The sequence below is a fragment of the Malaclemys terrapin genome, chromosome 4 (assembly GCF_027887155.1).
Source record: "Malaclemys terrapin pileata isolate rMalTer1 chromosome 4, rMalTer1.hap1, whole genome shotgun sequence".
Classification (NCBI taxonomy): Eukaryota; Metazoa; Chordata; order Testudines; family Emydidae; genus Malaclemys; species Malaclemys terrapin.
This window is the reverse complement of record NC_071508.1, coordinates 44,617,462-44,643,007: the sequence shown is the minus strand read 5'-3', so window position 1 is coordinate 44,643,007 and position 25,546 is coordinate 44,617,462. Positions and strand designations below refer to the sequence as shown.

Sequence of the window (25,546 nt, the reverse complement as noted above, 5' to 3'; positions counted from 1 at the left end):
GAGACCAGAGGGTGCAGAGGTGTGACACAGAAACACACCCACTTATACCAGAGAGAGAGAGACACACACACACACTGCAACATCTACAAATGCTAATGTGAGCTCAGGGAAATGAGAGACAGAGAAAGGTGAGTCCTGTTCTGAAACCCAGGCCAGCTGGTTTAGTGGGCTGGCATGTCACTTAGTGGATCAATGAGGGTCAGGAGAGAGAATAAACATCAGCATCATGAGCTTACAAGTCCTCACTGATGCTGATGGCATTGGAGACACTTTCAGTGATGGGTAATCCTGCTCTAAAATAAAGCTGTTGTAACTGATCCTCCCACACCTCTCTCACTTTATACATTTTTGTTCCAATGGTCCCACCTATAACGGCATCTGACCTGGATGTCACGGGACATGGCTTCATAGTTGGTAGGTGTGTGGCAGCAAGTTGAGCTGCACCATACTCTGTGAGTCCCATTGTTTTCAATAGGACTACCAGTGAAATAAGGTGCTATCCAACATGCATAAAACTGCTGGAATGATCAGGGCTGGTAGGGAGACAGGCATAGCTAAGTGAACCACTGCACCGCGCTGCAGATGCCAAGCACAATGGATCTCATTAACCTGGTAACAGGAGCAGCACTGGGGACAAATTCATGCGGCAGGAGAGGCTGACAATGCCCAGCACGGGGTGTTAACAGTGTTCAGGCAGACCCTCTAGTGACCAGCACCCCAGCAGCATGAGACCAGCGGCCCTGTCTTGCTGGCCTCAATCATTAGACTCTAAGTTTCTTTGAAGCCATGGGAGAGGAAGGTAACTGTTTTGTTTCCTGGGGGTGGGGAATGGGCGAGCTCTGTCTCACTCTCTCCTCCTTCTCAGTCATGTCCTCCCCTTGATACTCCCTAAGACGCCACCCTGTGGCAAACCATCCTTTTGAATGAGCAAGGCTGGGCATAGCTCCCTGCAGATCTGCTGGGTAACACTTCTCTGGCTGAGCACTCTGCCTCCACAGCATCCCCAAGCCCCGTGGACAGGCATTCTGAACACAATTACCCATGTCCTCTGCGGGCTTTGGGAAGAGAGGAAGGAAGCAGAATTATCTTTGCTTTCCACACAGAGAGAGTTGATTAATCCCATGGTAGGTTCTGGGAAGTGACTTCATGACTGTCACGGCTGCCACCCAAGAAGACAAATTCTTCTGCCCCACCAGAGCTCCTTTGGACTAGCTGATGGACACTGACCCTGTCACTGCTCTCTCTGTCTCCCCTCCCCTTATCACAGTTCGCTCGCTCCAGTACAGCTGGGGAGATGTGCTCCATGGCTTGCCAGCTTTCAGATGCTGGCTGCCATCTTAATGGAGACAATCCTCTTTTCTCCTTCCCCTAGCATGTTCCCTCTCTCCTGGCCCTAGACGCCAGTCTAAATTTTCCAAGGGGCATCCTTTTTCTCCTTATTGAGAAACACACACATCCTGTTGAACAGAATATTTGACTGCAGGACTGTTTGACTTGGAGTCTTTCCTGTGCCCTGCTGCAGGGGATTCTCATTCTTTACTTACAAGAACCCACCCATTCTGTTCCTGTTGTACATTAGATGTGTATTCATAATCCCCCCTTGTCAGTGACATGGAGGTGATGTTAAGGAACGGGCTGGGTTTCCATTGCTCCAGAGAGATACCATGGTGAAGGTTTGGATAGAGGAAAGAAATTCTGCATTTATAATTTGGGGTGTGTGTGTGTGTGTGTGTGTGTGTGTGTGAGAAAGAGAGAGAGAGAGAGAGAGAGAGAGAGAACAAAGCCGCATGTTGGATCCATTTCCCACAGCATGGTTTCTCTTGAACGCTTTCCCTCACCTCTCAGGCAGACAAATGCATTTTGTTCCATTTGTTCCATGTCACTGAGAAGACTCTCCAATGGGGACATCCTGGCTGCTTTAAACACTTGGAAAAAATAGGGTCTAAATCTTTCTAGCTAGTCTCAGTAGATGAAGCACAGAGGGCCAGGGCATGGTGCTGGTTAGCGAGGTCATGAATTTCTTTAATAGGGTTTGCTCAGCTGAGGATAAGGGATTTCTTCCCTTTAGTGGCAAGGACGGGGGACCTTTAGTCAAACAGCAGGAGGAATGGTAGAACTAGTCTCAACTGGCCAGATCTCCACCACAGGATGCTTCTCTGATCACCCAACTCTCCCAACCCCACCAGAGAGGGCAAGACACAAGGTGTAGGGTGAGGGAAAGGTCTCATTTCTTTCTGGTGTCTGGTTTAATGCCATAAGACTGGACAGTAAATAAAAAAGCACTTGGTTCCCTGAGAGTAAGTTAACGTAAAACAAATCTAGCTCTAGACGTCCAGCCATTCCCATCTCCTTTAGTGGCTCTTGGGTGGTGAAGAAATCTACAGGAAAAAGGCTAGGCAATACTGGCAGGAGGAGGAGAGGTGGGAAATATCTGTCCTAAACTGAGTGACAACTTCTGTCTTGTGAAAAACTCTCTCTATAGCCCTCCCAGCTGGAACTGTCTCCACATTTAATTCACTCACCTGCCACACTGTTAGAGCAAGGGCAACAAACCCATTCTTGAAGAGGGCCAAAGTCCATTTTTAATTATAATCCATGGGCCAGGTATAAATTTAGGACTCCATACCCACCTAAATCCACAGCAAATCCCCCATTCATGGCAATGGCAGGTTTACACAAAGGTCAAGCAGACGATTTGGCCCTTATACGGATCTTTTAATTACTAACATTTTTCACTTGCTCAGTACTTAATGGAGTCAGCATCATTCAAATGGGAACATTCTCTCCATTCTTTCTGCCTTTTCCTTGTCTTCCTTTCCCATCCTCCTTTCTCTGCGTCTCCTCTGTTTCTCCCACTGCATTTCCTTTCCTGCAGTAACTCCCAATTCCCAACCTTCCCAGGGGATTCAACTCTCACATTCTACCCTGTTCCATTCTCTTAAAATGATCAGCAATGAGAGGTAATGCTGACATTTTAAAGTGTCATCATTAGGCTCTAGAGTGAACACTCCAAGATGCTTAATGGAGTGAGGGCGTTCGCACCTCTGAGTGACCATTTCAGGCTGACTGCAGACTCAGGAAGATGACATTGCATTAATTACACTGGAATTTGGATTTTTTTTTTTTTTTTTTTTTTTTACAAACACTGGAGCTAGAAACTTGCTTTCTAAAAAAATGAAAGCTGAGATCCTGCAGAACCTGAATACACTATGAAGGCTTCACCAATAGATCAACTGGGCCAGGTGTCTAACACCACAACCCATAGCTGGGAGCCACCTTCTGATGCTCAGAAAGCCTTTGCTCTTAACTTCTTGCTAAAGGCAGCTCCAAGCTTTATTCCAGGAGTGGATATAGGGGGTTCTACAGCATTCTAGAGGGGTCTTTAATCTGTTATTTGGGAGCTACAGAAAATCTGGGACTTCTGCTTCCTTTGAGGGGGTACAGATGGCTCTTGGGGTGGGAGGTGGGAAGGGCTTCTCACTTTGGGAAGTCACTTGGGACATTGGAGATGGAGTGTTGAAGGCAGGAGTAGGGTGGATGGAGGGGGGAGAGTTATTGTTCTGTCTGAATGAAGCTAGTTTCTAGTTGCAATCAGAGGGATGTGCTCCTCCCCATCTTTTCTCTCCCCCACCTCCCCACTGAGAGGCACTTCACCTTCATGTCCTGGCTGAAGCAAAGCACTGAACAGTGAATACAACATACCTGATAACTGCTGCACTGAAGGCTGGTCATGTGTGCTTAGCAACTGTGCCTGAATGGTTTCTACTACCCTCTTGAAGCGACGGCTTGGACCTGCAGGGGAGAAAAGATGCAAACAGCGGTGAGAGAGCAGGAGACGAATACCCCCATAAGGCACAGGGCATAACACAGGAGGAGGAAGAACAAGCATCTTCCCTTCAATCTCCACCCCTCCCCCATTATCAGACTGATAGTGTGTCTGTGGGCTGGTGTGTGACTGAAGAGCTACCGAACGGCCACCACTTTAGAGCTATGACGTGAAGGACTCCATGGAAGAGTCTAGCTTAGATGCTCCTTTCCCATCCTAGTATCTGAAATGCCCTGGGGGCTGGTTTTCTAAATGTGAGGTTCGTTTTCTCTTTTTAATCTCCTCCCTCAGATGGTTCCCCTGCCCTCCAGAATCGGGATTCTCAGTGGGAATTACAGCAGTTCCCTCCTCCAAAGGTTCCTATTGCCAGATCCATTCAAAATCTATTCTAATGGGGGTTGATTGGACACTGGCAATAATTGTATCCATGCCAAGCCCATCTGTAACCTAGTGGTGCACAATAGCCTAAACCTATTTGCTCAGCCCACATCTCCAGAAGGTCTAGTCCCCCTGCCTCTCCTCCCAAAGATTTAAAATCAGAAATGACTCCTCCTTCAGACTTGACAGCTTGTCTGTGGGGAGCAAGTGTGTGTGTCAAAAGGAGGGGAAGGTGACACGAGCCATTCCTAGAGCGGAGGGGAGGCTCTGGTATTGGTGCACAGCCTGGATTTGTGCAGCCACCATCGAGATGGCTCGCTTTGATACAGGACCTGTTTGGGGAGGGAATTTACTCACAGCCTTTAGGGAAGGGGTAAAAGTCTGACTGTGGAGGGAGGAGGAGAGGACCCAGAAGAGAATCCAGGTTAGTTCTGCAGTTCTGAGCCAGACTGGCCTGCCTCTCTCACAGTGTGCCTGGCGGCCAGCTAAGACAGCAGAATGGCTTCCTTGTTGCTTATGTTCTGGGTAAGGGCAAAAGCCCTGTGGGTGGCCGCACAGCGCCTTGCTCAGAGACACACCTTATACTGAAACAATAAGGCAGGACAGCTGGAGCATTTCAAGTCCAACGCATTGAGCAGCAGCGACTCTAGCACACCTGTCTGTCTGACCACGACAGCATCTGCTTCGATGGTAGTTGCTCCCATTGACCTTCCCTTTCTCTCCCAGCATGCCCATCATTGCCCAAACCACGGGATGTCATAAACTGTCATTCCTCTTCCCTACACCCTCCTCTCCCAAGTTCTCCCTCTCTTCCTGAGTTCTAGGCTTTCATCTTCTCTGCTCCCATGTCTGCCCTCATGCTCCGGCCTCCCCACTGGCAGGGTGAATGCTACCCTGCCCGCAGGCTGCAGCCACTGCGTGGTTACCTGATAAGAGCGTGAAAGTGACTGAGTAGATCCCATTCTCCTTCTGTGCCTCGCCCCCTTCTGTGTATGTTATGTCCACCTGGAACTTCACTGGCTTCTGGAAGACAGCGGGACCCCCCGTGGACTTGTACTCTGCACGGAAACTTGTCTGTGAGATGACGCTGTGACTGAGGCTGGGAATCTGAAACAGGGTGGCAGTAGGGGATGATATGGTCAGAGGGCAAAAGTTCTATTTAAGAAGATCTCTCTTTCTTTCTCTCTCTCGCTTGGCCTTCCCAGCCATTGGAGAGAGAAAGCTTTGCTGCCTTTGGGCTCAACCTTGCAATGAGCTGTGCCCTCTTGTAAAATCAGTGGGAGTTGAGGGGCTCAGCACCTCACAGGAATGCATAGCACTTTGCGGATCAAGCCAGGTTTAAAGCGTGCATACTGGTGAAGTACCTGACATACTTAGAAATCCCCCCTGCTGTACAACTGAGCATAGTGGGTCCTTTGACATCTCCCAAGCATCAGTTCCAGTAGATCCTCACAGCTCAGTGAGAAATGATATCAGGTGGGGGTAGAAAATTCAAAGCAGGATACTAAAGAGAGCCCAGGAAAAGGGATACTCGATAGCTGACCTGGATAGATAAACAGGACCAGAACCTGGGATCTCTACAGGGACTGCTTACCTGTGAAGAGCCTAACTACCCCCCGCCTCCTATTAGTAGAAAACAGACCTTTGAGTGATCTCTAGGGTACCCCTAAGATCTTCACACTTGGGGCCAGAGTTTCAAAACTGTTCAGGGCAAGGTTTTCAGGTGCCCAGCATTGACAGTCAGGGCCAGAATTCCAAATAGGCTCGGCACTCAACATGCTATAAATCTTAGCAAGCTGGCCACTTATCTGGGTGCCTAACTAGGAATGGTGTTCTTCTGAAAATCTGGCCCTAGGGATTCATTTAGCAGGTTGCTGCATTATCTTTAATTAGGAAGCTAGCTGTGAGAGAGAGAGCAGCTGGGGTATTCACAGTGACTACTGGGCACTAAAAGCCAATATACCAGTCCCATATGCGGAGCTGAATTCATGGACTTCATGTAGGGGAGAGGCATAGTTTAAATACATGTGTGGTCACTTACAGTGGGTGATGCTCACTATTATGTTATACCCCATGCTTACAGGTCTGTGCTGTGTGCAAAAAAGGTCAGGGGTCTTGACTGCTCTATGGAATGGAATTCATTACAGCAGGCATATCATAGAGATTGAAAATTAGTGCCTTTCTGCAGAAAAACAATGTCATATAGCAAAATATATAAAATAAATTAAGCCCTACCCCCATCTCAGATTAAAAAAAACGTACCTATCTCCCTTAGAACAAAAAAAATCTCTCAAATCAATTTCACTCTCATTTCTATTTTCTTCATTTGTATTTATGGGTGGGAGAGAAAAGGGTCTCTGTGACTGGGAGGAAGGGATGCCCTCTCCCCCACTAATCCCAAAATCCCAGGTGTGGAGACTTTAAGGTGCAGACAGTCAGCATCTCCAACCACAGATATTTCAGCCCTAGGAGAAAATGAGCCTTCTATGTCTGCCAAGTACAGGGGAGATTTAAAATTAAGACTAGAAAGTCTCATGTGAGACAGATTTCCCCCTCCTGGTGCAAGGGATGGAGGGAGCATCCCGAGGATCACTGTGGGACCCAGAAGGAGAAGGGAAAAATAATGTGCCATAAATCTAATGGAATAGTCGATTAAGCGAATTGACTTTCTAGGCACTGCAGCAGCACTTTAAGCTCTGACTGCATTTAAACCCCAAGCATCGGCAGGTCCATGGAAGACTTTCATTTTAGCGCTTTGCAAGTCCCCTTGGGAAATTTGGTACCTCATTATTTTTTTTTTTTTTTTATGGAGATATCCCATCTCCTAGAACTGGAAGGGACCTTGAAAGGTCATCGAGTCCAGCCCCCTGCCTTCACTAGCAGGACCAAGTACTGATTTTGCCCCAGATTCCCAAGTGGCCCCCTCAAGGATTGAACTCACAACCCTGGGTTTAGCAGGCCAATGCTCAAACCACTGAGCTATCCCTCCCCCCAATTAGGCCAGGTTCAAGTGGGAAACAGATGAGCAAAGAATGTGCTGCAGAAATGAACACAATGGGGAGGAATTCCAGGATGTGGGAGCCCTGTCCAAGAATATGTGGACTTAGGATGTCCTTGGAATTGAATAGTGAGATGAGGCTATAGCACGGGCCAGATTGACTTACCGAAAGGAAAGCGTGCACAATGTCAGCCTTGATGGAGCTTAGTGGTTTATCTTTAATGACCACAAAGATCTGTTCTTCTTTCTCCAGGTTGATAAAGTTACCAAACCAGGATTTTTTGGCAAGCCTGACACGAGGAAAAAAGAAAGAAGGAGTAGATTTAGAACAGAAAAAGCATTTCTTAGACACCTGGCATTTGGACAAACATGCATACGACACAAGGATGATGGGCTGTCATCACACTGTGATGCTGCTACAATGGGTGATGCGATGTAACTCAATCAGACACTAGACTGTGGACCATGTGGTTTTACTACAGCAGCACAGTGTGATCAGCAATGGAAAGCCAGGAGCCGCTGTCGCAGTTTTAACCAAATACACTAATCAATAAGACATTTTATACAGTGCACATAAAATCTGCGTACAGATCTCAGAGATCCCCTGCAAGGCTCTTCCTGTGTCTTCTGGCATCATGGTGGGTGCTGGTGACACTGATACTCTGGAGATTTTGGAGGTCATTCCAGGTCAGTTTCAGCCCACTTGAGGTTTTCTAGAAGTTGTGAAGCTCCTAACCTGAAAATCTCCTCCTGGGGTCACAATATTTATTACACCCACATTGCTCTGGGTGTCTCACTCACCCTCCAAGCTGCCATGTCCGTAGGTGAAATTCAACCCTGTGCAGAGGGCTAGCACAAGGCTTATCACCTGGATCGATCGGTCTTCAGCTGTCGTTAAGACTGCGCCGATCACAACACATCCGCTATTCTTCTCGCATTCTTGCCTTTCTTCTCCACGTTCGTCCGAAAGGTTTAACAACGTCATCTTCCCATCTTCTTGGAGGCCGACCAGTGGTCTTTTCTGTTCTCGCGGGTACCACTCAGTAATGATTGTCGTCCACCTATTGTCCGTGAACCGTGCTACGTGGCCCGCCCATCGTATCTTATTATATCATTAAACACAAGGCTTATATATTACTTAAATCCCACTTAGGGAATCTAAGGAATGCATGGCCCTTGTGCTGGCCTTCTGCCCAGGATGAATTTTTCCAAGTATCAAGGGGGAGATATCAAAGTACACAAACCATCATTCTTGGTTTTAACAGACAGTGGCCAATACCTGCTGTTTCCTCAAGCACTGAATGCTGATTCCACCATAAATGAAATTACTTTGTTGTTTTCATACTGACAGCATCATCAAATGTGTATTTCTACTCAGGAGATTTCACTAGCACCGCTTCATCAACATTCACGAGTAAAGTAAAAGGACTACAGCAGAAATGCAGGGTCATTTATATCAATGGGAGGTTAGCCAGGGCTTGAGAGTAGTAGGTGGATCCTATAGAAAGTGTGGTGGAGGGGGAAAGATTGCTTCAGTCATGTGACACAACCATAGAATTGTTGGGTCAAATTAATCACAGAGGAAACTGCATTGGAATCAGTCAAGTTACACCAGGGATGGATTGTCTACAGAGATTAGAGATTAAAAGATGTCCACCGAGTCCATCTTCCTGCCAATGCAGGATTATTCCCTGCAGAATATTTTATAGTGACCATGTCAAGTCTGGTTTGCAGTGTGCCAAGCAATGGACTTCCACAACTTCTCTTGGGAGAATGCTCCACAACATAACAGGAGAAGAGTTTCTCTAACCTTAAGCCTTTCTGGTAAAGAGCCATCTGGAGACGGGATTAATACAACTCAGCAATAGGCACCTGAATAAAGATCTGCTTCGCTGGGTAAACAGAACTGGCTAGGTCTAGGCTCCCTGGGGCCAGACTTGCGTTAAGGAGGGAGAGGAACACACTGGAAAACTCATTTGGAGTCTTGACATCTGGGATGGAGAACAAAGTCTTGAAATCAACTGGACTTTGGATTGGAAATCCTTACTACTGGATTGCTCCATGCATCACAGCACTGTCATTTTATTGCCCATTTAATCCACACAGAGGAAAGATCAGAACTGGAAGACAGCTCAGTGTTAATCAGCTTCTGTTTCCATCTATCCCAGGTGACCAAAAGCAGAGTGCAAAAGGATTCACTTGCAGTTTGGTAAATCGCCCTCCTCAGTAAAAGTGGGTTGGAAAACCATAACTCCCTAAAATATTCATAGACAGCTGTAACTAAGTCAGTGAGCCAAAGATTACCACAGAGAGCAGTAAAGGGAAAGGGCCTCTCATTTAAATGGGTCATTACAAAGCTAGGGTTAGAATATGAAAGGAAATTACATACTAATGAGCTCATAATAAAGATATCCCATCTCCTAGAACTGGAAGGGACCTTGAAAGGTCATTGAATCCAGCCCCCTGCCTTCACTAGCAGGACCAAGTACTGATTTTGCCCCAGATCCCTAAATGGCCCCCTCAAGGATTGAACTCACAACCCTGGCTTTAGCAAGCCAATGCTCAAACTACTGAGCTATCCCTCCCCCCCGTCATGTGCCTCATAATGACAGAACAACTCTGTAGGCTCCCCGGAAAGCTGGGGCAACCACTCCCTGCATGTCAAGGGCCTTTTGCTCATTAGCTGTTTGCACCTGGTGATCCATTTAAACTGTCTGGTTGTCCTAGGCTTGTATCCATCACTTCTGGGGAGGGCCAAGGTGTAAATATTTAAATGCGGCTCTTCTGTGTAAAATAATCATTAAAAAAATCACCTTGTGTGTCCCTATATTTACTAGTCTCTCAATGACTACAGGTAAAAAGGGCTCCGTTTATAGATACAATAACGAGTTGTTTTGCCATTAACCCTGCAAACTCAGCCTGAGATCACAGGGTCCAGCTGAGTTCTTTCCTTCTCATGAATTATCACCAGGAATAAAGGCTTTGCACTAGGCAAGTTTAAGACCTCAATGACGCCTCCGACACTTTCCTGCCTGTAACTGATTGGAATTCAGTAAACAAATTTGTTGGTGATGCACAAGATGGAATAGACTCCAGCTGATTCCCCCATCGCTGTGTTGGCTCTGCAGAGCGCACAGGATCAGAAAACAGTACAACTGACTTCTCTCTGCCAACTCAGCAGATCTGACTCTGCAAATAACCACGGAACAGACCTGCCAAGTAAAAAGCTGCCATTTGTACTTCAGCATTTTTCAAAGCAGAACTGCACTTTAAGGTCTGAAATCCAACTGAAGCTCCTAAGAATCAAGGGAACTCAGCACCTTGAAGGAGATGCTTAGCATCTCCCAGAATCAGGCCCGAAATCTGGCACTGGGAGTCCAGCTTCCCCTTCCTCCCTGCAGCACAAAAGGGATTGGCACTAATAATCCTCTCACCTCTCTGCCAGTCTCCTTCTCAAAGTGGGGCTTGGGGTAGAGTGACTCTTCTGGGGAAGCACTTGAGATCTTCAGTTGCAGAGTAAAACCAACCAAATGGATGCCCACATGTGAAAACTGAGCCTTGTACTTTTGTTGCTTTAAGAGCAGTAGAAGTTTGAAATGGAAAAGACCTAACATCCCAGGGTCATCTTTCTAGTCCACCCCCTAGCCTGACTGCAAGGTTATTTCTCCAGGTTACAGTATTTTTTCCAGTGCTTTGTCCATTCTCATGTTAAATAACAAGGGCTGAGGCTTTCACCTCTTCCCTCATTGTTTATAGTTCGCTTCTCTCCCCGGTCTCTCAGTAACAAACCCACCAAACTCTCCCTCTCAGCTCTCTTGCGATGGACCCACATGCTATAGACCCTTTCACTATTTCTTTCTTCTAAAACCTATCAGGAGCTGTTTGACCAGCAAGTGGTGAGAGGCCCAGTTCCCCCACTGCAGTTGGTCTTCAGAGCCCTCACATACTCGGAAAGCCCTCTCTAGGTGATGGGAGGGGCCATGGTTTAGACACTGGCGTGGTGGGCACCGTTTCAGAGGGCAATAACGCTTTTTTTAACTGAAACACAGACTTGGCAATCCTGGGAGAAGCGTGACGCGTGTGGTCTACTGCCTCATCCTCTGATATGTTCAGAAGAGGGCACATGGAGAGCTCCTACTAGTCTCCAGAGCAGGACTATCCCCTTCCTTCCAGGCACATTTAAAATGACAAATGGTGCTGTTCACCTCCCAGAGGCACACTTCCCTCCTGGCATCCCCCTTGCTCTGTGGCCAAAACAGGCTATTACTTCCCCTTACTCCTCTGCACAAGTGTCTGAGTCTAGGGGCTTGTCTACACTACCGTGCAGGGTTGATCTACGTGAATAGCGTAGCTGAAGTCAACATACTTAGAGCTACTTACCGCGGTGTCTTCACTGCAGTAAGTCGACAGCTGACGCTCCCCTGTCAACTCTGCTTGCACTTCTCATTCTGGTGGAGTACCGGAGTCGACGGGAGAGCGTGCAGCGGTCGATTTATCGTGTCTAAACTAGACGCGATAAATCGACCCCCGCTGGATCGATCACTGCCTGGCGATCCGGCGGGTAGTGTAGACAAGCCCTAAGTCACAATCTTGCCCTAAATACACAAGACAGACTAAGGGTGGGAGGAAGAGAATATGATTATCCCCACCCTACAGATGGAGGTACTGAAGCATAAAAGGATTAAGTGAGTTGTCCAAGGTCACACAGGGCAGCTGTGGAAGAGTAGCGAATTGAACCCACGTCTCTCAAGACCCAATCCCATCAGTACGTATGTCCAGTTCAAACTGTTCCTTCTATGGTGCCTTAATCAGTCTGCCCTGGTTTATACTGAATCCTAGCTGCCCTCATGTTGCCCAATTTCATAGCTCTGAATTTCTATAGGACCTTCTGGAGATTTGTAGGTGAGCAGTAAAGACATTCTCTTTGTAAGGAACAGCTAGAAGTCAATTAACTGTTATTGACAGCCATGGATGAGAAAGGAAGGTGTGTTTCAGGGGGCAGTGAGAAAGGAGGGGATGTCACTGGAGGACAGAATAATATATATCCTGTTTGGAATAATCTGGTACGATGTAATAGATATTGATAAACTTTCCATTGCTGTTTTTGAATAATCATATAAAATTTAATAGAGAATTCTATCCTTGCTGGTTAAGAAAGAAAGAAAGAATCTCATTCTCTGTTAAAAAGTGATAGATTTCTACAGTAATTTGTCTAGAACCCTATTGGCAAGCTCCTTATTTGGGCCCTGATTCAGCAAGACACTTAAGCACGAGCACTACTTTAGGCATATGATTAGCTCCATTGATACCAATGGCATTACTCACATGCTGAAGGTTACATGCGTGCTTAAGTGCCTTGCTGAATTGGGGCTCTGGAGATTGGCCCTGCTTTGAGCAGGGGATGGGACTAGATGACCTCCTGAGGTCCCTTCCAACCCTGATAGTCTATGATTCTATGAACACACCAGCTGAGGATATATCCCTTTAGGATTCATTGCTAATAAATTAACTAGGACTTCTCCATAAGAGAAAAACAAGCATTACCTAGACATGTCATGGTATATTAGCCAATCATGGGGATTGTTGAATGAATGAGAGTCATTAAAAGATGCCATAACGGAGAAAGGAAACACATGTTTATCACTCAGCACATGAGGTCAATAGAGTTCTTGATGAAGATGTCTTTTTTCTTATGGGGAAAACAAAAACAAAACCCAAAATATGTAGAAGTGGGCACCGAGAAACAAGACATCTATGGTTAAAATAAAATCTAGTTCATTATTTTTTTACGAGTTTTATTATGTTTCCTGCAGGGTGCAACCCAATTGAACTCATTAATTCAGCAATTATACAGAAAAGGGAGAGAGGGCCTTAGGACTTGACTTGCATCCAAACTGCCTCAAATGACAGACTCTACCTTACCACACCGGCTCTTAAAGGGACAGTGTGAAATAGAGATGGCAGGAGAAAGAAAGAAAGAAAGATTTCACTCACAGACTTTTTCAGCTTTAATACCCTTAAGACCATTTGACATGAGTATTTCATTTATTTCTTCAGTGTGAACCTGTTCTCTTTATGAAGTTTCCCTAAGTCCCCCCTAGCAGTAAACATCCCATGCTTTAAATACACAACTTGTTCTATTTTTCCTTTTGGACCTCTCCCTCTCTCTTCACTCCTCATTCCCTGCACCGCCACTCCCCCGCCCCCGACCATTCCCCACCCACCCTGCTGGTGCAGCTTTGGAAATGGACTGCCCAGCTTTCACAATACGATGCCCTGGCACTAGTAAAAGTGTTAAGGCAATGCCGCTAGCTCCAATTAGAGATCTTTGGACCCCAAATCATCATGAATATTTCACGCACAGAGGGCTAAATCGCCTCGGTTGGCAGGGAAATTCTATGGGCATAGGGTGCACAAACACAAACTGTGAAAATAAAAAGGACTAATTTGGCATCTGTTACCCATATTAGGAAGTGTTTGGAGCACTGCTCTTTGGCAGAGTCTTCCAAGCACACCATGCCGTGATGTACATTTGTGCAATGAAATTGTTTAATTGTGCACTGATTTTTAGGAACATGCATGGTGAATATTAAATATCCCCTGCAGCTCCTGGTGCTGCTATCGGGAACTAACACTGCATTCACTATCACAGGCAGTGACGTCTCCGAATTGCTCCAGGAATTACTCTTCACACCCTATCCCTGGGACACAAACTGTGCTATACTAAGTGGAAGTCCTGTGACTGCACTGCTAGGGCCAATTACAAGACCTTCCTCCCAGAGAATGATTTGCTGGAGAAACACAGGAAGAGAGAGAGCAGGATGGTGTTTCAACGCTGGTAAGCTCCGCACTCCAAAGAAAGTGACTGTTGACTTGCATTGACTTCACTGGGCATTGGATTGTGCCCATGGACCCCAGTGGAAGAGCCCTTTCACATATCTAGACCATTTGCTCAAGCCTTTCAGGACCAGGAATGGACTGTGTTCCTATCACACCATTAGCACAGGAAGGAAACCATAAAGTGGTGAGATAAGTAGCGTCATAGTGAATTACTTACTCTGGGGAAGATTCCGGGGTTAAATTGGACATCTCCTCTGGTGTAGGTACTGTATGCACACACACACATAAAGAGGGAGCAAGAAAAAGGAAATGGTAAAGAAATAGACCTTCCTCTTTCTCCTTCTATATCAATGAAATAATCCTTTCACCATACCCCCTTGTTTTCCCCCCATCCTTACGTCTCCTAAAAACCACAAGTCAGTCCTGATGTCTAAACATTGGTCTCGTGTTCCTAGATCACCGTGACTACTCTATTCTAAAATATTGATGCTTTCAGGGCCTGACCGAAAGTCCATTGAAGTCAATGGAAAGTCTCCCATTGGCTTCAACATGCTTTGGATCAGGCCCTTAGTCTGAGCATATCATTGTGGTGTGTCTGAATCACTTTCTACTCTTTTTTCTTATTTAATAAATAAATGAGAATCAGTGGTTAACATTCATACTTTGCACAGTGCCTTTCATCTAAAGAATCCCCACAGCCACTGAAAATACACAGGGAATCCCTGCAGACTCTTCAAAGTGCAAATGAGATGTTGGAATGCTGTTACATCAGTCCAGCTGTGTTCGCACCTTGCGCAGAAACCAATGGGCTCCAGTTCGCAGAATAGGGTGATGCTTGAGCCAAAAATAAAACTAGCTGATCAACTTTTCCCCTGAGAAGGATCCCTGCATCATCGTCACAATTCTCAGTCCTTCCGTGGCCATCTCAGATTCAGAGTCTCTGATAATCAGGGCATACGTTCTAGACCAGGGGTCGGCAACCTTTCAGAAGTGGTGTGCCAAGTCTTCATTTATTCACTCTGATTTAAGGTTTCACGTGCCAGTAATACATTTTAACGTTTTTAGAAGGTCTCTTTCTATAAGTCTATAATATATAACTAAACTATTGTTGTATGTAAAGTAAATAAGGTTTTTTAAATGTTTGAGAAGCTTCATTTAAAATTAAATTAAAATACAGAGCCCCCCGAACCGGTGGCCAGGACTCGGGCAGTGTGAGTGCCACTGAAAATCAGCTTGCATGCCGCCTTCGGCACACGTGCCATAGGTTGCCTACCCCTGTTCTAGATCTTCCATTAGCATGTTAGATATTCTCCTTTCCCCACAGAACAGACCCAATACCTTGAGTGTAAAACCATAAGGAATTGGTTTGATTCTGACAGCCTTTGGGGTTATGCATGTGACTTCAGGTGCCCTTTGCCAAAGAGGAAAAAGCTACCCGAATCTTGAAGCAAATAACTTTGTCCATCTTAGAATTCCAGGGTCTGTAAAAACTGTAACATCCCAAACAGACCTGATAGTACTGATTACATTAAGGGATAGTTTACACCAATTACACTCAGGAGAAAAAGAAAAGAAATAACTAAACAGGATTATAAAAACAAGCTACGCTGTAGAAGGACAATCTCATTCTATTCCCACCAATTGACCATCTCTGCTTGGGAGAGGGCCAGGCCTGGAATAGCAGGAGTGCTGCGGAGCAAGACTAAAGGTAGGTAGGCTCAGGAGTGAAGTAGCAGGAGATGCTGCAAGGTCATGATTGAGGTGCACTGGCAGAGCTGCCAGGGGGCTGCAGGATGGGGATAGCAGGTGGTGCTGTGTGGGGATTCAGGATTGGAATAGCAAGAGAGGCTGCAGCCCAGGATTGAGGTGCAGCAACGGAGCTGTGCTGTGGAAGTTACCACACAGCCTGTTCACGCTTGTCTTGGCCTTGCATTAACTCCCTCACTCTTACCAACACTGATAGTCACTTCTCCGCAAATGAGATTTTCTGAGTCAATCTGAGTTGCCAGTTTATTGCTGAATACTCACCCTAATTTGGATATCCGCATTCATCTGGAGAACGGACTCACCTTGCAATTTCCGGCGATGGAATCGAGGAGACCCCAGGAAGCTGTTCTTGATTGAGTTGAGCCGTGTCCTCCAGGGCATTCCTCCAATGCTGGGGCTGGATGGTGGCGTTGGGTTGGGTGTGCCTGCTGGGCTCTCCTTTGGCGTATGGACGGGTGTCCCCTTGGGGGTAGGGAGGGGACTTCCCCTTGGAGAGGGGTGAGGGGTGACCTGTATGATGGGGATAGATTTGGTGCTTGGGTCAGTACTAGAAGGGAGTAATCTAACAGGAGACATAGGATTGGCCTGCACTGTAGGAATGGCCAGCTGGGGGCTAAAGCCGGCAGTGGGTGGGCGGCCCTGAGCATTCTGCACAGGGGGATTCTGGGAAGAGGGGGTGTTGGCATGGCTGGCAGGGAGCGGGTTGGATTTGGTAGACTGGAGCGGTTTTTCAGCCAATTTGTTCTTGGATGGCAAAGTCTGCGTCTTTGGGTTGGACTGAAGTGTTGGCTTTGGTTGGAGAACATGTCCAGGCCTGGAGGCGTTCCTACAAGCATCAGGGTCCAAGGAGACTTGGGGTCGGAGGGAAAGAGGGAGGTCAGGGGTCTGAGGGGGGATGAAAAACTTTCTGATAGGCTACAAGACAGACACAGAGTGTCCATGCACATCGAGAACAGTGAGACACGCACACAGCGGGCGAGCAGAGAAAGGAAAGTCAGAATAAACCCATTTGAGTCACAAAGATGCATCATGTCACAAGGAGACACAAGAGATGGAGGTGAAGGGGAGGGCGGGTGGGAGGGTTTGCAAAGAAACAAGAACAACAAACAAACAAAAAACAAAAAACAAAAAGACATGCAGTTAGCTGGGAACGCAGCATAATCAACAGCAGCAGCAGTGGCGGCGGTAGCAGCAAGAACAACAGTGTCATAACAGGCTTTATCATATTCACCAACCATGTCTCAGCAAAGGAAAACCACAGAGAGCAAAAGAACACAAAGGAAGAAGGGGAAAAAAAAATTCAAAATAACGGAGGGGAAAAAAAGAGAGACACGCCACACCCCCGGCATTGTTCGGATTTGCCCCACGATGAAAAAAGCACCATGCTGAAGGGAAGTGAGGAAGGGGTAATAAGAGCCATTCAAGCCACACAGAAACTGACGCGCACCTAAGCTGGGCTTGCTTTTTTCAGCTCAAAGTGCCCTGATTAAACACAGCAGAGAGATGCAATTCAAAATAAGTGTGTGGTGCACGTGGGGTGGTGGGAAAGGCACACCGGTTACTGCACACACCATTCAGAGCCCCCACTCCCTCTCCTCCCCTAACTCTACAAAACTCACACATAGGCTCCATTCACCCATGGGGGAAAGAAAGAGAAGAGGGAGAGCAGTACCATTTCATCCACCTTCCTCCCCTGGCCTTCCAGAGTGACATCACCCACTCAGCATTAGCTGGGACATTCCTGAACACAAAACACCAGGGGTATCCCTGAACCCTGGGTCAGTTTGGGGTTTGATTTGCAAACAGATAGCTATACAGAGAATCCCTGAAGGTCCCAGCAGGGCTACATGACAGGGAAAGAAGGAGATTTCCCAATCAGCATTGAAAAGACAGAGTCTGATGACACCCTGATTCTGCTGTTCAGAAATTCACTGCTCAATATTTGTTACAAAGTCCCAGTGTCACATTCTCTGGATGATGGAAGTGATTATGTAGTTTAAGGGAAAAAACAACTACTCATAATGCACCATTGAGAGAGAAGAACAAGGGGATAGGACTTTTTTTGTTGTTGTTAAAAGAAAAAACCTTCATGCGTTAGTTACAGGGGCTGTCTGGGAAAGTTCAGTTCAGATGAGTTCAGTTAACAGTATAATACACACATTCAGGGAGTAAAATCCTTTTAAAGGGATATTGGCAGGATAAAAACCACATTTTAAAAACAAAATGAATTACCTTACATATTGGTAATAACTAAGGCTGTCAAGCAATTAAAAATATGAATCACAATTAATTATGTGATTAAAAAAATTAATCGTGATTAATCACGCAGTTAAACAATAATAGAATACCATTTATTTAAATCTTTTTCAATGTTTTCTACATTTTCAAATATATTGATTTCTATTACAACACAGAATACAAAGTGCACAGTGCTCACTTTATATTTATTTTTATTACAAGTATTTGTACTGTAGAAAACAAAAGAAATAGTATTTTTCAATTCACCTCATACTAGTACTGTAGTGCAATCTATTTATCATGAAAGTTGAACTTACAAATGTAGAATTATGTAAAAAAAAAAAAAACTGCATTCAAAAATAAAACAATCTAAAAGTTTAGAGCCTACAAGTCCACTCAGTCCTACTTCTTGTTCAGCTGATCGCTAAGACAAACAAGTTTGTTTACATTAGCAGGAGATAATGCTGCCCGCTTCTTGTTTACAATGTTACCTGAAAGTGAGAACAGGCGTTTGCATGGCACTGTTGTAGTTGGCATTACAAGATATTTACGTCCCAGATGCACTAAAGAGTCATATGTCCCTTCATGCTTCCACCACTTTTCCAGAGGCCATGCTTCCATGCTGATGATGGGTTTTGGTCAATAATGATCCAAAGCAGTATTGATGCATGTTCATTTTCATCATCTGAGTCAGATGCCACCAGCTGAAGGTTGATTTTCTTTTTTGGTGGTTAGGTTTTTGTAATTTCTGCTTCAGAGTGTTGCTCTTTTAAGACTTCTGAAAGCATGCGCCACACCTTGTCCCTCTCAGATTTTGGAAGGCACTTCAGATTCTTAAACCTTAGGGCAAGTGCTGTAGCTATCTTTAGAAATCTCACATTGGTACCTTCTTTGCGTTTTGTCAAATCTGCAGTGAAAGTGTTCTTAAAATGAACAACGTGTGCTAGGTCATCAGCTGAGACTGCTATAACATGAAATATATGGCAGAATGCAGGTAAAACAGAGCAGGAGACATACAATTCTTCCCCAAGGAGTTCAGTCACAAATTTAGATAACAGATTATTTTTTTAACAAGTGTCATCTGCATGGAAGCATGTCCTCTGGAATGGTGGCCGAAGCATGAAGGGGCATACGAATGTTTAGCGTATCTGGCACATAAATACCTTGCAATGCCTGCTACAAAAGTGCCACGCGAACGCCTGTTCTCACTGTCAAGTGACATGGTAAATAAGAAGCAGTCAGCATTATCTCCTGTAAATGTAAACAAACTTGTTTCTCTTAGCGATTGGCTGAACAAGAAGTAGGACTGCGTGGACTTGTAGGCTTTAAAGTTTTACATTGTTTTATTTTTGAGTGAAGTTATGTAACAAAAAAAAATCTACATTTGTAAGTTGCACTTTCATGATGAAAAGATCGCACTACAGTACTTGTATGAGGTGAATTGAAAAATACTTTTTTCTTTTATCATTTTTACAGTGCAAATATTTGTAATAAAACAATATAAAATGAGCATTGTACACTTAGTATTTTGTCTTGTAATTGAAATCAATATATTTGAAAATGTAGAAAAACAACCAAAAACAACCAATTGGTATTCTATTGTTTAACAGTGCAATTAAAACTGTGATTAATTTTTTTAATTGCGATTAATTTTTTTGAGTTAATCACATGAGTTAACTGTGCTTAATCGACAGCCCTAGTAATAACATCCTAGATTACAAGTACCATTTATGCTCTTAGTTTATTCTTGGCCCTGCACTCAGCTTGCTCATTTGTGGCCATAACCAATATATTTTATTATATTCATTATTTATACTGCTGTAGCCTCTAAAGGCTCTAATCCAGCCCCATTGTGCTAGGCATTGTACATACCTATGATGTAAAAGCAACTGCAACCCCAAATCATAGAAAGGAAACCAGACTGGTTCTCAAGTTCTAGCACAAGGCTGCGACATTTAAAAATGCAGGGGAATGTTTAAAGCCAAACAAATAAAACTGCTTGCTTTGAGGGTCTGATTCAAAGCCCTCTGAATTCAAGGGGAGGTTTGACTTCAATGGACATTGGATCAGACTCTGAAAATTAAAGGAAAACCAATACATTAAAATATTTCTATTAATATTAGGTTTTGTAAAACGCTTTAACATTAAGACAGCCTGTCTCTTTTGGTGAATTCCAAATCACCATTAGGAATGGAAGGTCAAAGAGATGAGTAATGTGGCTAATTCATGCTGGTCACTAGCAGGAAGAGATCATTCTCCATTTATAATTAATTCCAATGGAAACAGGTTTAAAAGTAATGATTATAAGCATTCCCCTGCAATTTTTACAGCTCATGTAATCAGTGTATGACAGCATGAGAATCAAATTTACAAGAAATAAAACCATTCTGCACTCTGTTAAACCACTAAAAGTAATATCATTACTTCAATAGATTTACACCAGTTTAACCAAGAGCCTAATTTGGTCCACTAAATTGACTGGTGTCTTCTCATTGCTACAGTTCAGAGAGGTGCAACAAAGTAAACCAAGGTCCTAATCTTGGGAGATTCAAGCACTTTCAACTGCCATTGAATTCGGCACGGTGCAGTATTGTGCCCAAGCAGTGAAACACATTTGATTTTGAAAATAGTTTCCATAACCTAAGGTGCATAAGTAAGGACACTTTTTTTAAACTATATGATTTTTAACCCAACAGTGTCTCTTTAAGACCAAAATCTGACCACCTTAAAATGGTTATGGTCTTCTGAGAATGCCACCTGGCTGCTAAATAGCTTTTAAAAAACATTTAATCAATTGCTCCCAAGTTGTCATTTTAAAGAATAGTCACTGTGGACCAGACCTGCAACCCTTATTCATGTGAGGAGTTCTTACTCACCCAAGTAGTCCCATTGACATCAATGCAATTGTTCCTATGAGAAAGGATTACTCACATGACTAGGGTTTGCAGGACTGGATGCTATTTTTGTGCGTTTCTCCACTTATTCTGCAGCAGTCGTTAATATTATTCTCAGAATTCTGGCCAGTCCTGCTGACATCAGCGAGGCCAGTGCACAGAATAGGAACCTTCTGAAATGGAACCTTGTTGGTTCCTGGTGTGTTAAAGACATGGGAGGGTGGGGGAACAAAACCAAATGTCTGCCAGTTACAAAACAGGAGAAAAATTGATGGGAAAAGGTTTTGGAAATTAGATGCTTTTAAGAAAATAGTTGAAACAATGGAGAGCTTGGAAAGTCTGCAAAGCTAGAAACCTGTACTTGACAATGTCCCTTTAAGAATCTGAATTCACCTGACTGTTTAGGGGAAATAGCAATCTGAAAGCTTCTTGGAGTCATCTACACATGTCCTTAGGTACTTACACAGGTGGGAGTGCACTCACCATCTCATGGAAACAGCTGCTGAGAGTGGGGCTTAGGAAGAGCTGTGAGGTTCCCTGAAACATTCTGGGCCAGACGTCGACATAGCCCCATGAGCTTTTCAGTGAGGACCTAGCACCCCAAGAGAGGCTGCCCACCACAGTAAGGCCTCTGTGCACTAGTATGTGCACCCTCTGACTGTAATAGCTATGTGGGAGGTTTACTGTATATTGCAGGGGGCTGGGGTAGGATGTGAGTCCCCCCAGCCATCCCACATCCCTTTTCCACTATGCATGCATAGATCTCCAGGCCCAAGCTGGCTCCCAGGCTGGTGGTGATGGTGTCATAGAGGGAGCTGACTTCCACTGCTCTCCTCCCTACCCCAGATCCAAAAAGGGAAGACCCATGTGAGGAGGGGACAGTCTGTGCACTGATCGTGGGGAATGATTCCCTGATGTTGTACTCAATCCTTAGGTAGGTGAGCTGCCACTGAAATGAAAGGGACCTTTGCCTCAGTAGGGACTGGCTAAATACTTAGTAAAGACCTCAGGGTTTGGCTCGTTGACAGGAGACAGAAATGAGTACTCTGTTTCCTCAGAGACCCCAGTCTTGTGATGTGCCAATTTCTTATTTCTCTTCAAATCCATATAATTCCCCCCCCCCCCCCCGAAGCCCTGTCCTCACTAGAGCACCAAACCAGGGGACTTACTACCATATTCAGTAACATCCCCATTCTAGCTAGACCCATGTCAGTCAAGCACAGTTCTGTTCTAAGCAGAACCAAAGTGACATGGCATGGTGCTTCACTGTGACTTTGTTACAAGCAGCCGTATTAGCTGAAGGTGTGCTATAGACAACCCAACGGGGTGTTATGTGTCCCAGCCGTGTTTGGTCCTAAAGGTGGCTATGAGGCTGACGATGGACAGGGCCATAGAGAGGCATCTCGGGTAGCACAGGAAACATGTAGGGTAAGAGATGCTGCACATTAATTTCTAATCAATATCTCCCCAATTCAAGCAAATTTACAACCAACCAAGGAAAAATAAAACCACAAATAACCACAGCTCTACAGGCATAGAAGCCAAAAAGCACTGAGCTTGTCTGAGGGAATGGTACCCATAGATCCTGAAGTAATGCCACTTACCCTTGGACTGCTGAGGGGGCTGGTGGAGAGACCAGATGAAGCTCCGCTGATCGACCGAGACCTGAGTGAACACAACAGGGAGAGATGGCCCTCAGAAACCCTGGGCAAGGAACATCCACTGAACACCAGCCACCGCATGCACAGGCATGAGGTGAGGAGCAGCAGGGAGGCTTTCAATCGGAAAAGCACATGGCTCTTCCTCACCCTCTCACTACATGACAAACCTTTCAATTCCCCCAGCCTCTAAGAAAATATGTTCATGCAGAGAGGTGCTGTGACCCCAGAGGTGCTCTGTGAGTGGAGCTGTGCAATGCCACCCATTTCGGGGTCATGAGTATTTGCGCATGGACAGATATTGCTTCCTGCCAGTGTACACTAAAGAGATCACAGCAAAAGCCATTATCATAAGCCCAGTACTGGTGGTGAGAATTACTCTCTGCATAGTTCCACTTGCTGTGCCAGAGGTAAAAACCCCAGAGATATGGAAAACCACTATCTGTGTAACTCACAAGAGCAGAAAATTCTACCAGGCACCAAAAAAGGTCAAATCTGCAGTGCCCCAGATGCACTATTTTCTTAAATTAGAGGACTGTCCCAGTGAAACCAAAGCTCAGGTCTACAGTGACTGGTTATTTGATGCTGAGCCACCATTTCTAACATCACCATGATGCCATCCCCTCGGCTCTCCAGTGAGATTTGCATCTGAAATCATTGATCTCTTCTGCTCTCTGCGGAACTTCCTCTAGGCCTAGGGGACCACAGGCCCTTCTGTCCATTGGAGAGCTCCTCTCTATGGAAACATCAACTCTTCTGTTCACCAGAATGGCTCTTCTTATGGGATCACCCAGCCATTGCCCACCAATTAGGTTGCCCTGTGGAAGCAATAACTTTTCTGCCCATTGATAAAGTCTACACAGGATCAGTGTCACTTCAATCTGGCACTTTTGGGGTTCCCATATGGGATAACAGACCTTTTTAACCATCAGTGAGCTCTCCTATGGGATCGCCTGCTGTTCTGCCCACCAGTGAGATCTCCTTATGGGATCTCCAGCCATCCTGCCTGCTGACGAGATTCCCAATTTTGGGATCAACAGCCCTAATGTAATCAGGTGAAGTCCAAGCTATGGGACCAACTTGCCCTTCCACCTGCCAGCAAGGTGACCCATACAGAATCACCTCCCCTTACGCTCACCAGCAAAGGCCTCTGCAAAAATTGTCCGTAGTTAACAACAATCAAAACATACAAATGCACTGGGCCAAAACCAGTGGCTCTGACCTGAAAGGTCATGTAGACCAAAAACATGAACAGCTCAGCAATGGAACTTCTCAACAGCAGAGAATGTTAATACAGGAGCAGTGACAAAAACTGTCCCTCATAGCAGAAAGCATTTCATGTGGCTTTTGAGCGATTCCTCCCACTCTCAACTGACCCAGAGTGTTGACCAGCTCTAGAGGCAGCTGCTTTCAACTCTCCTCAACTGGAAGGACAGGTGGTCTTGAAGAACAACAATTTTTGAAGGAGGAGACTATACTGGAGATCCAACACAACCAACAACTAACATATAAAAATCTCTATTCACAGTTGGACCTACCAACATGAGTACCATATATATGTGTGCATGCATATAGGCATGTGTGTGTGTGTGTGCATGTGTGTACAAGAATATAGGTATTAGGGTTGGCAATTAATTGCAGTTAATGCATATGATTAATGCAAAACAAATGAGCTAGATTAAAAAATAATCACGATTAATTGCAGTTTTAATCGCACTGTTAAACAATAATAGAATACCAATTTAAATGTATTATAAATATTTTTGGATTTTTTTCTACATTTTCAGATATATTGATTTTAATTACAACACAGAATACAAAGTGTACAGTGCTCACTTCATATTATTACTTTTGATTACAAATATTTGCACAATAAAAAGATAAACAAAAGAAATAATATTTTTTTATTCACCACATACAAGTACTATAGTGCAATCTCTTTGTTGGAAAAGTGAAATTTACAAATATAGATTTTTTTTTTTTACATAACTGCACTCAAAAACAAAACAATATAAAACTTTAGAGGCTGTAAATCCACTCAATCCTGCTTCTTGTTCAGGCAATCGCTAAGACAAACAAGTTTGTTTACCTTTACGGGAGATAATGTCACCTGAAAATGAGAATAGGTGTTCACGTGGCATGGTTGTAGCCGGAGTTGCAAGGTATTTATGTGCCATAAATGCTAAATATTCATATGCCCCTTCATGCTTTGACTTGTAGACTCTAAACGTGAACTAAAAAATACTATTTCTTTTGTTTATCATTTTTACAGTGCAAATATTTGTAATAAAAATAATAATATAAGTGAGCACTGTACACTTTGTATTCTGTGTTGTAATTGCAATCAATATATTTGAAAATGTAGAAAAAAAATCCAAAAATATTTATAACCAATAAATTGGTATTCTATTATTATTTAACAGTGTGATTAAAACTGCAATTAATTGCAACTTTTTTTTAATCTTGAGATTAATTGAGATTTTTTTAAAATCATTTGACAGCCCTATTAGGTATGTGCACATATACATTATATATATTAGTCCTGTAAGTATAAATAGCCTTCTAGAGAACACAAAGCTAATTTAGAGTCCCTGCCCTCGTCTCTCAATTGTATCGCTCTATTATATAAGAATAAGATTATAAATTGAGATTCAAAACGTTTCACATCCATCTATTCTTAAAAAAGAAATTATAACATTACCAAAAAAAATCGATGAGCAGTGGAAGAAAGTTTAAATTAACATACAACAAGCTCCATTCTGACAATTTGTGTCAAGTGCAGAAACTCTCCATGGAATTCATTCCTTGCATCTCAATGCAGCCCATCCATCACTGCCATCTATACAAAACAAACTGGCCCAAACTTTGCATTCTCTTCCACCAGTGTAAACCCACATTAACTCCATTGCAGACATTGGCGTTCTTCTGGGTTTATACCAGTGGAAAT

General features: G+C 44.4%; 1 protein-coding gene across 5 annotated transcripts in view; it reads right to left on the bottom strand.

Annotated features, from left to right (window-relative positions):
* Positions 1-25,546, bottom strand: part of BRSK2 (BR serine/threonine kinase 2) — a 452,231-nt gene that overhangs the window by 16,409 nt on the left and 410,276 nt on the right. For all 5 annotated transcript variants that reach the window (XM_054028689.1, XM_054028690.1, XM_054028691.1 and 2 more), the window contains exons 13-18: positions 22,546-22,606; positions 16,112-16,319; positions 14,260-14,308; positions 7,369-7,492; positions 5,131-5,311; positions 3,703-3,792 (exon numbers count right to left, since the gene is read on the bottom strand). In XM_054028689.1, the coding sequence (XP_053884664.1) occupies positions 3,703-3,792; positions 5,131-5,311; positions 7,369-7,492; positions 14,260-14,308; positions 16,112-16,319; positions 22,546-22,606 (713 nt within the window). The remainder of the gene's footprint in view (positions 1-3,702; positions 3,793-5,130; positions 5,312-7,368; positions 7,493-14,259; positions 14,309-16,111; positions 16,320-22,545; positions 22,607-25,546) is intronic.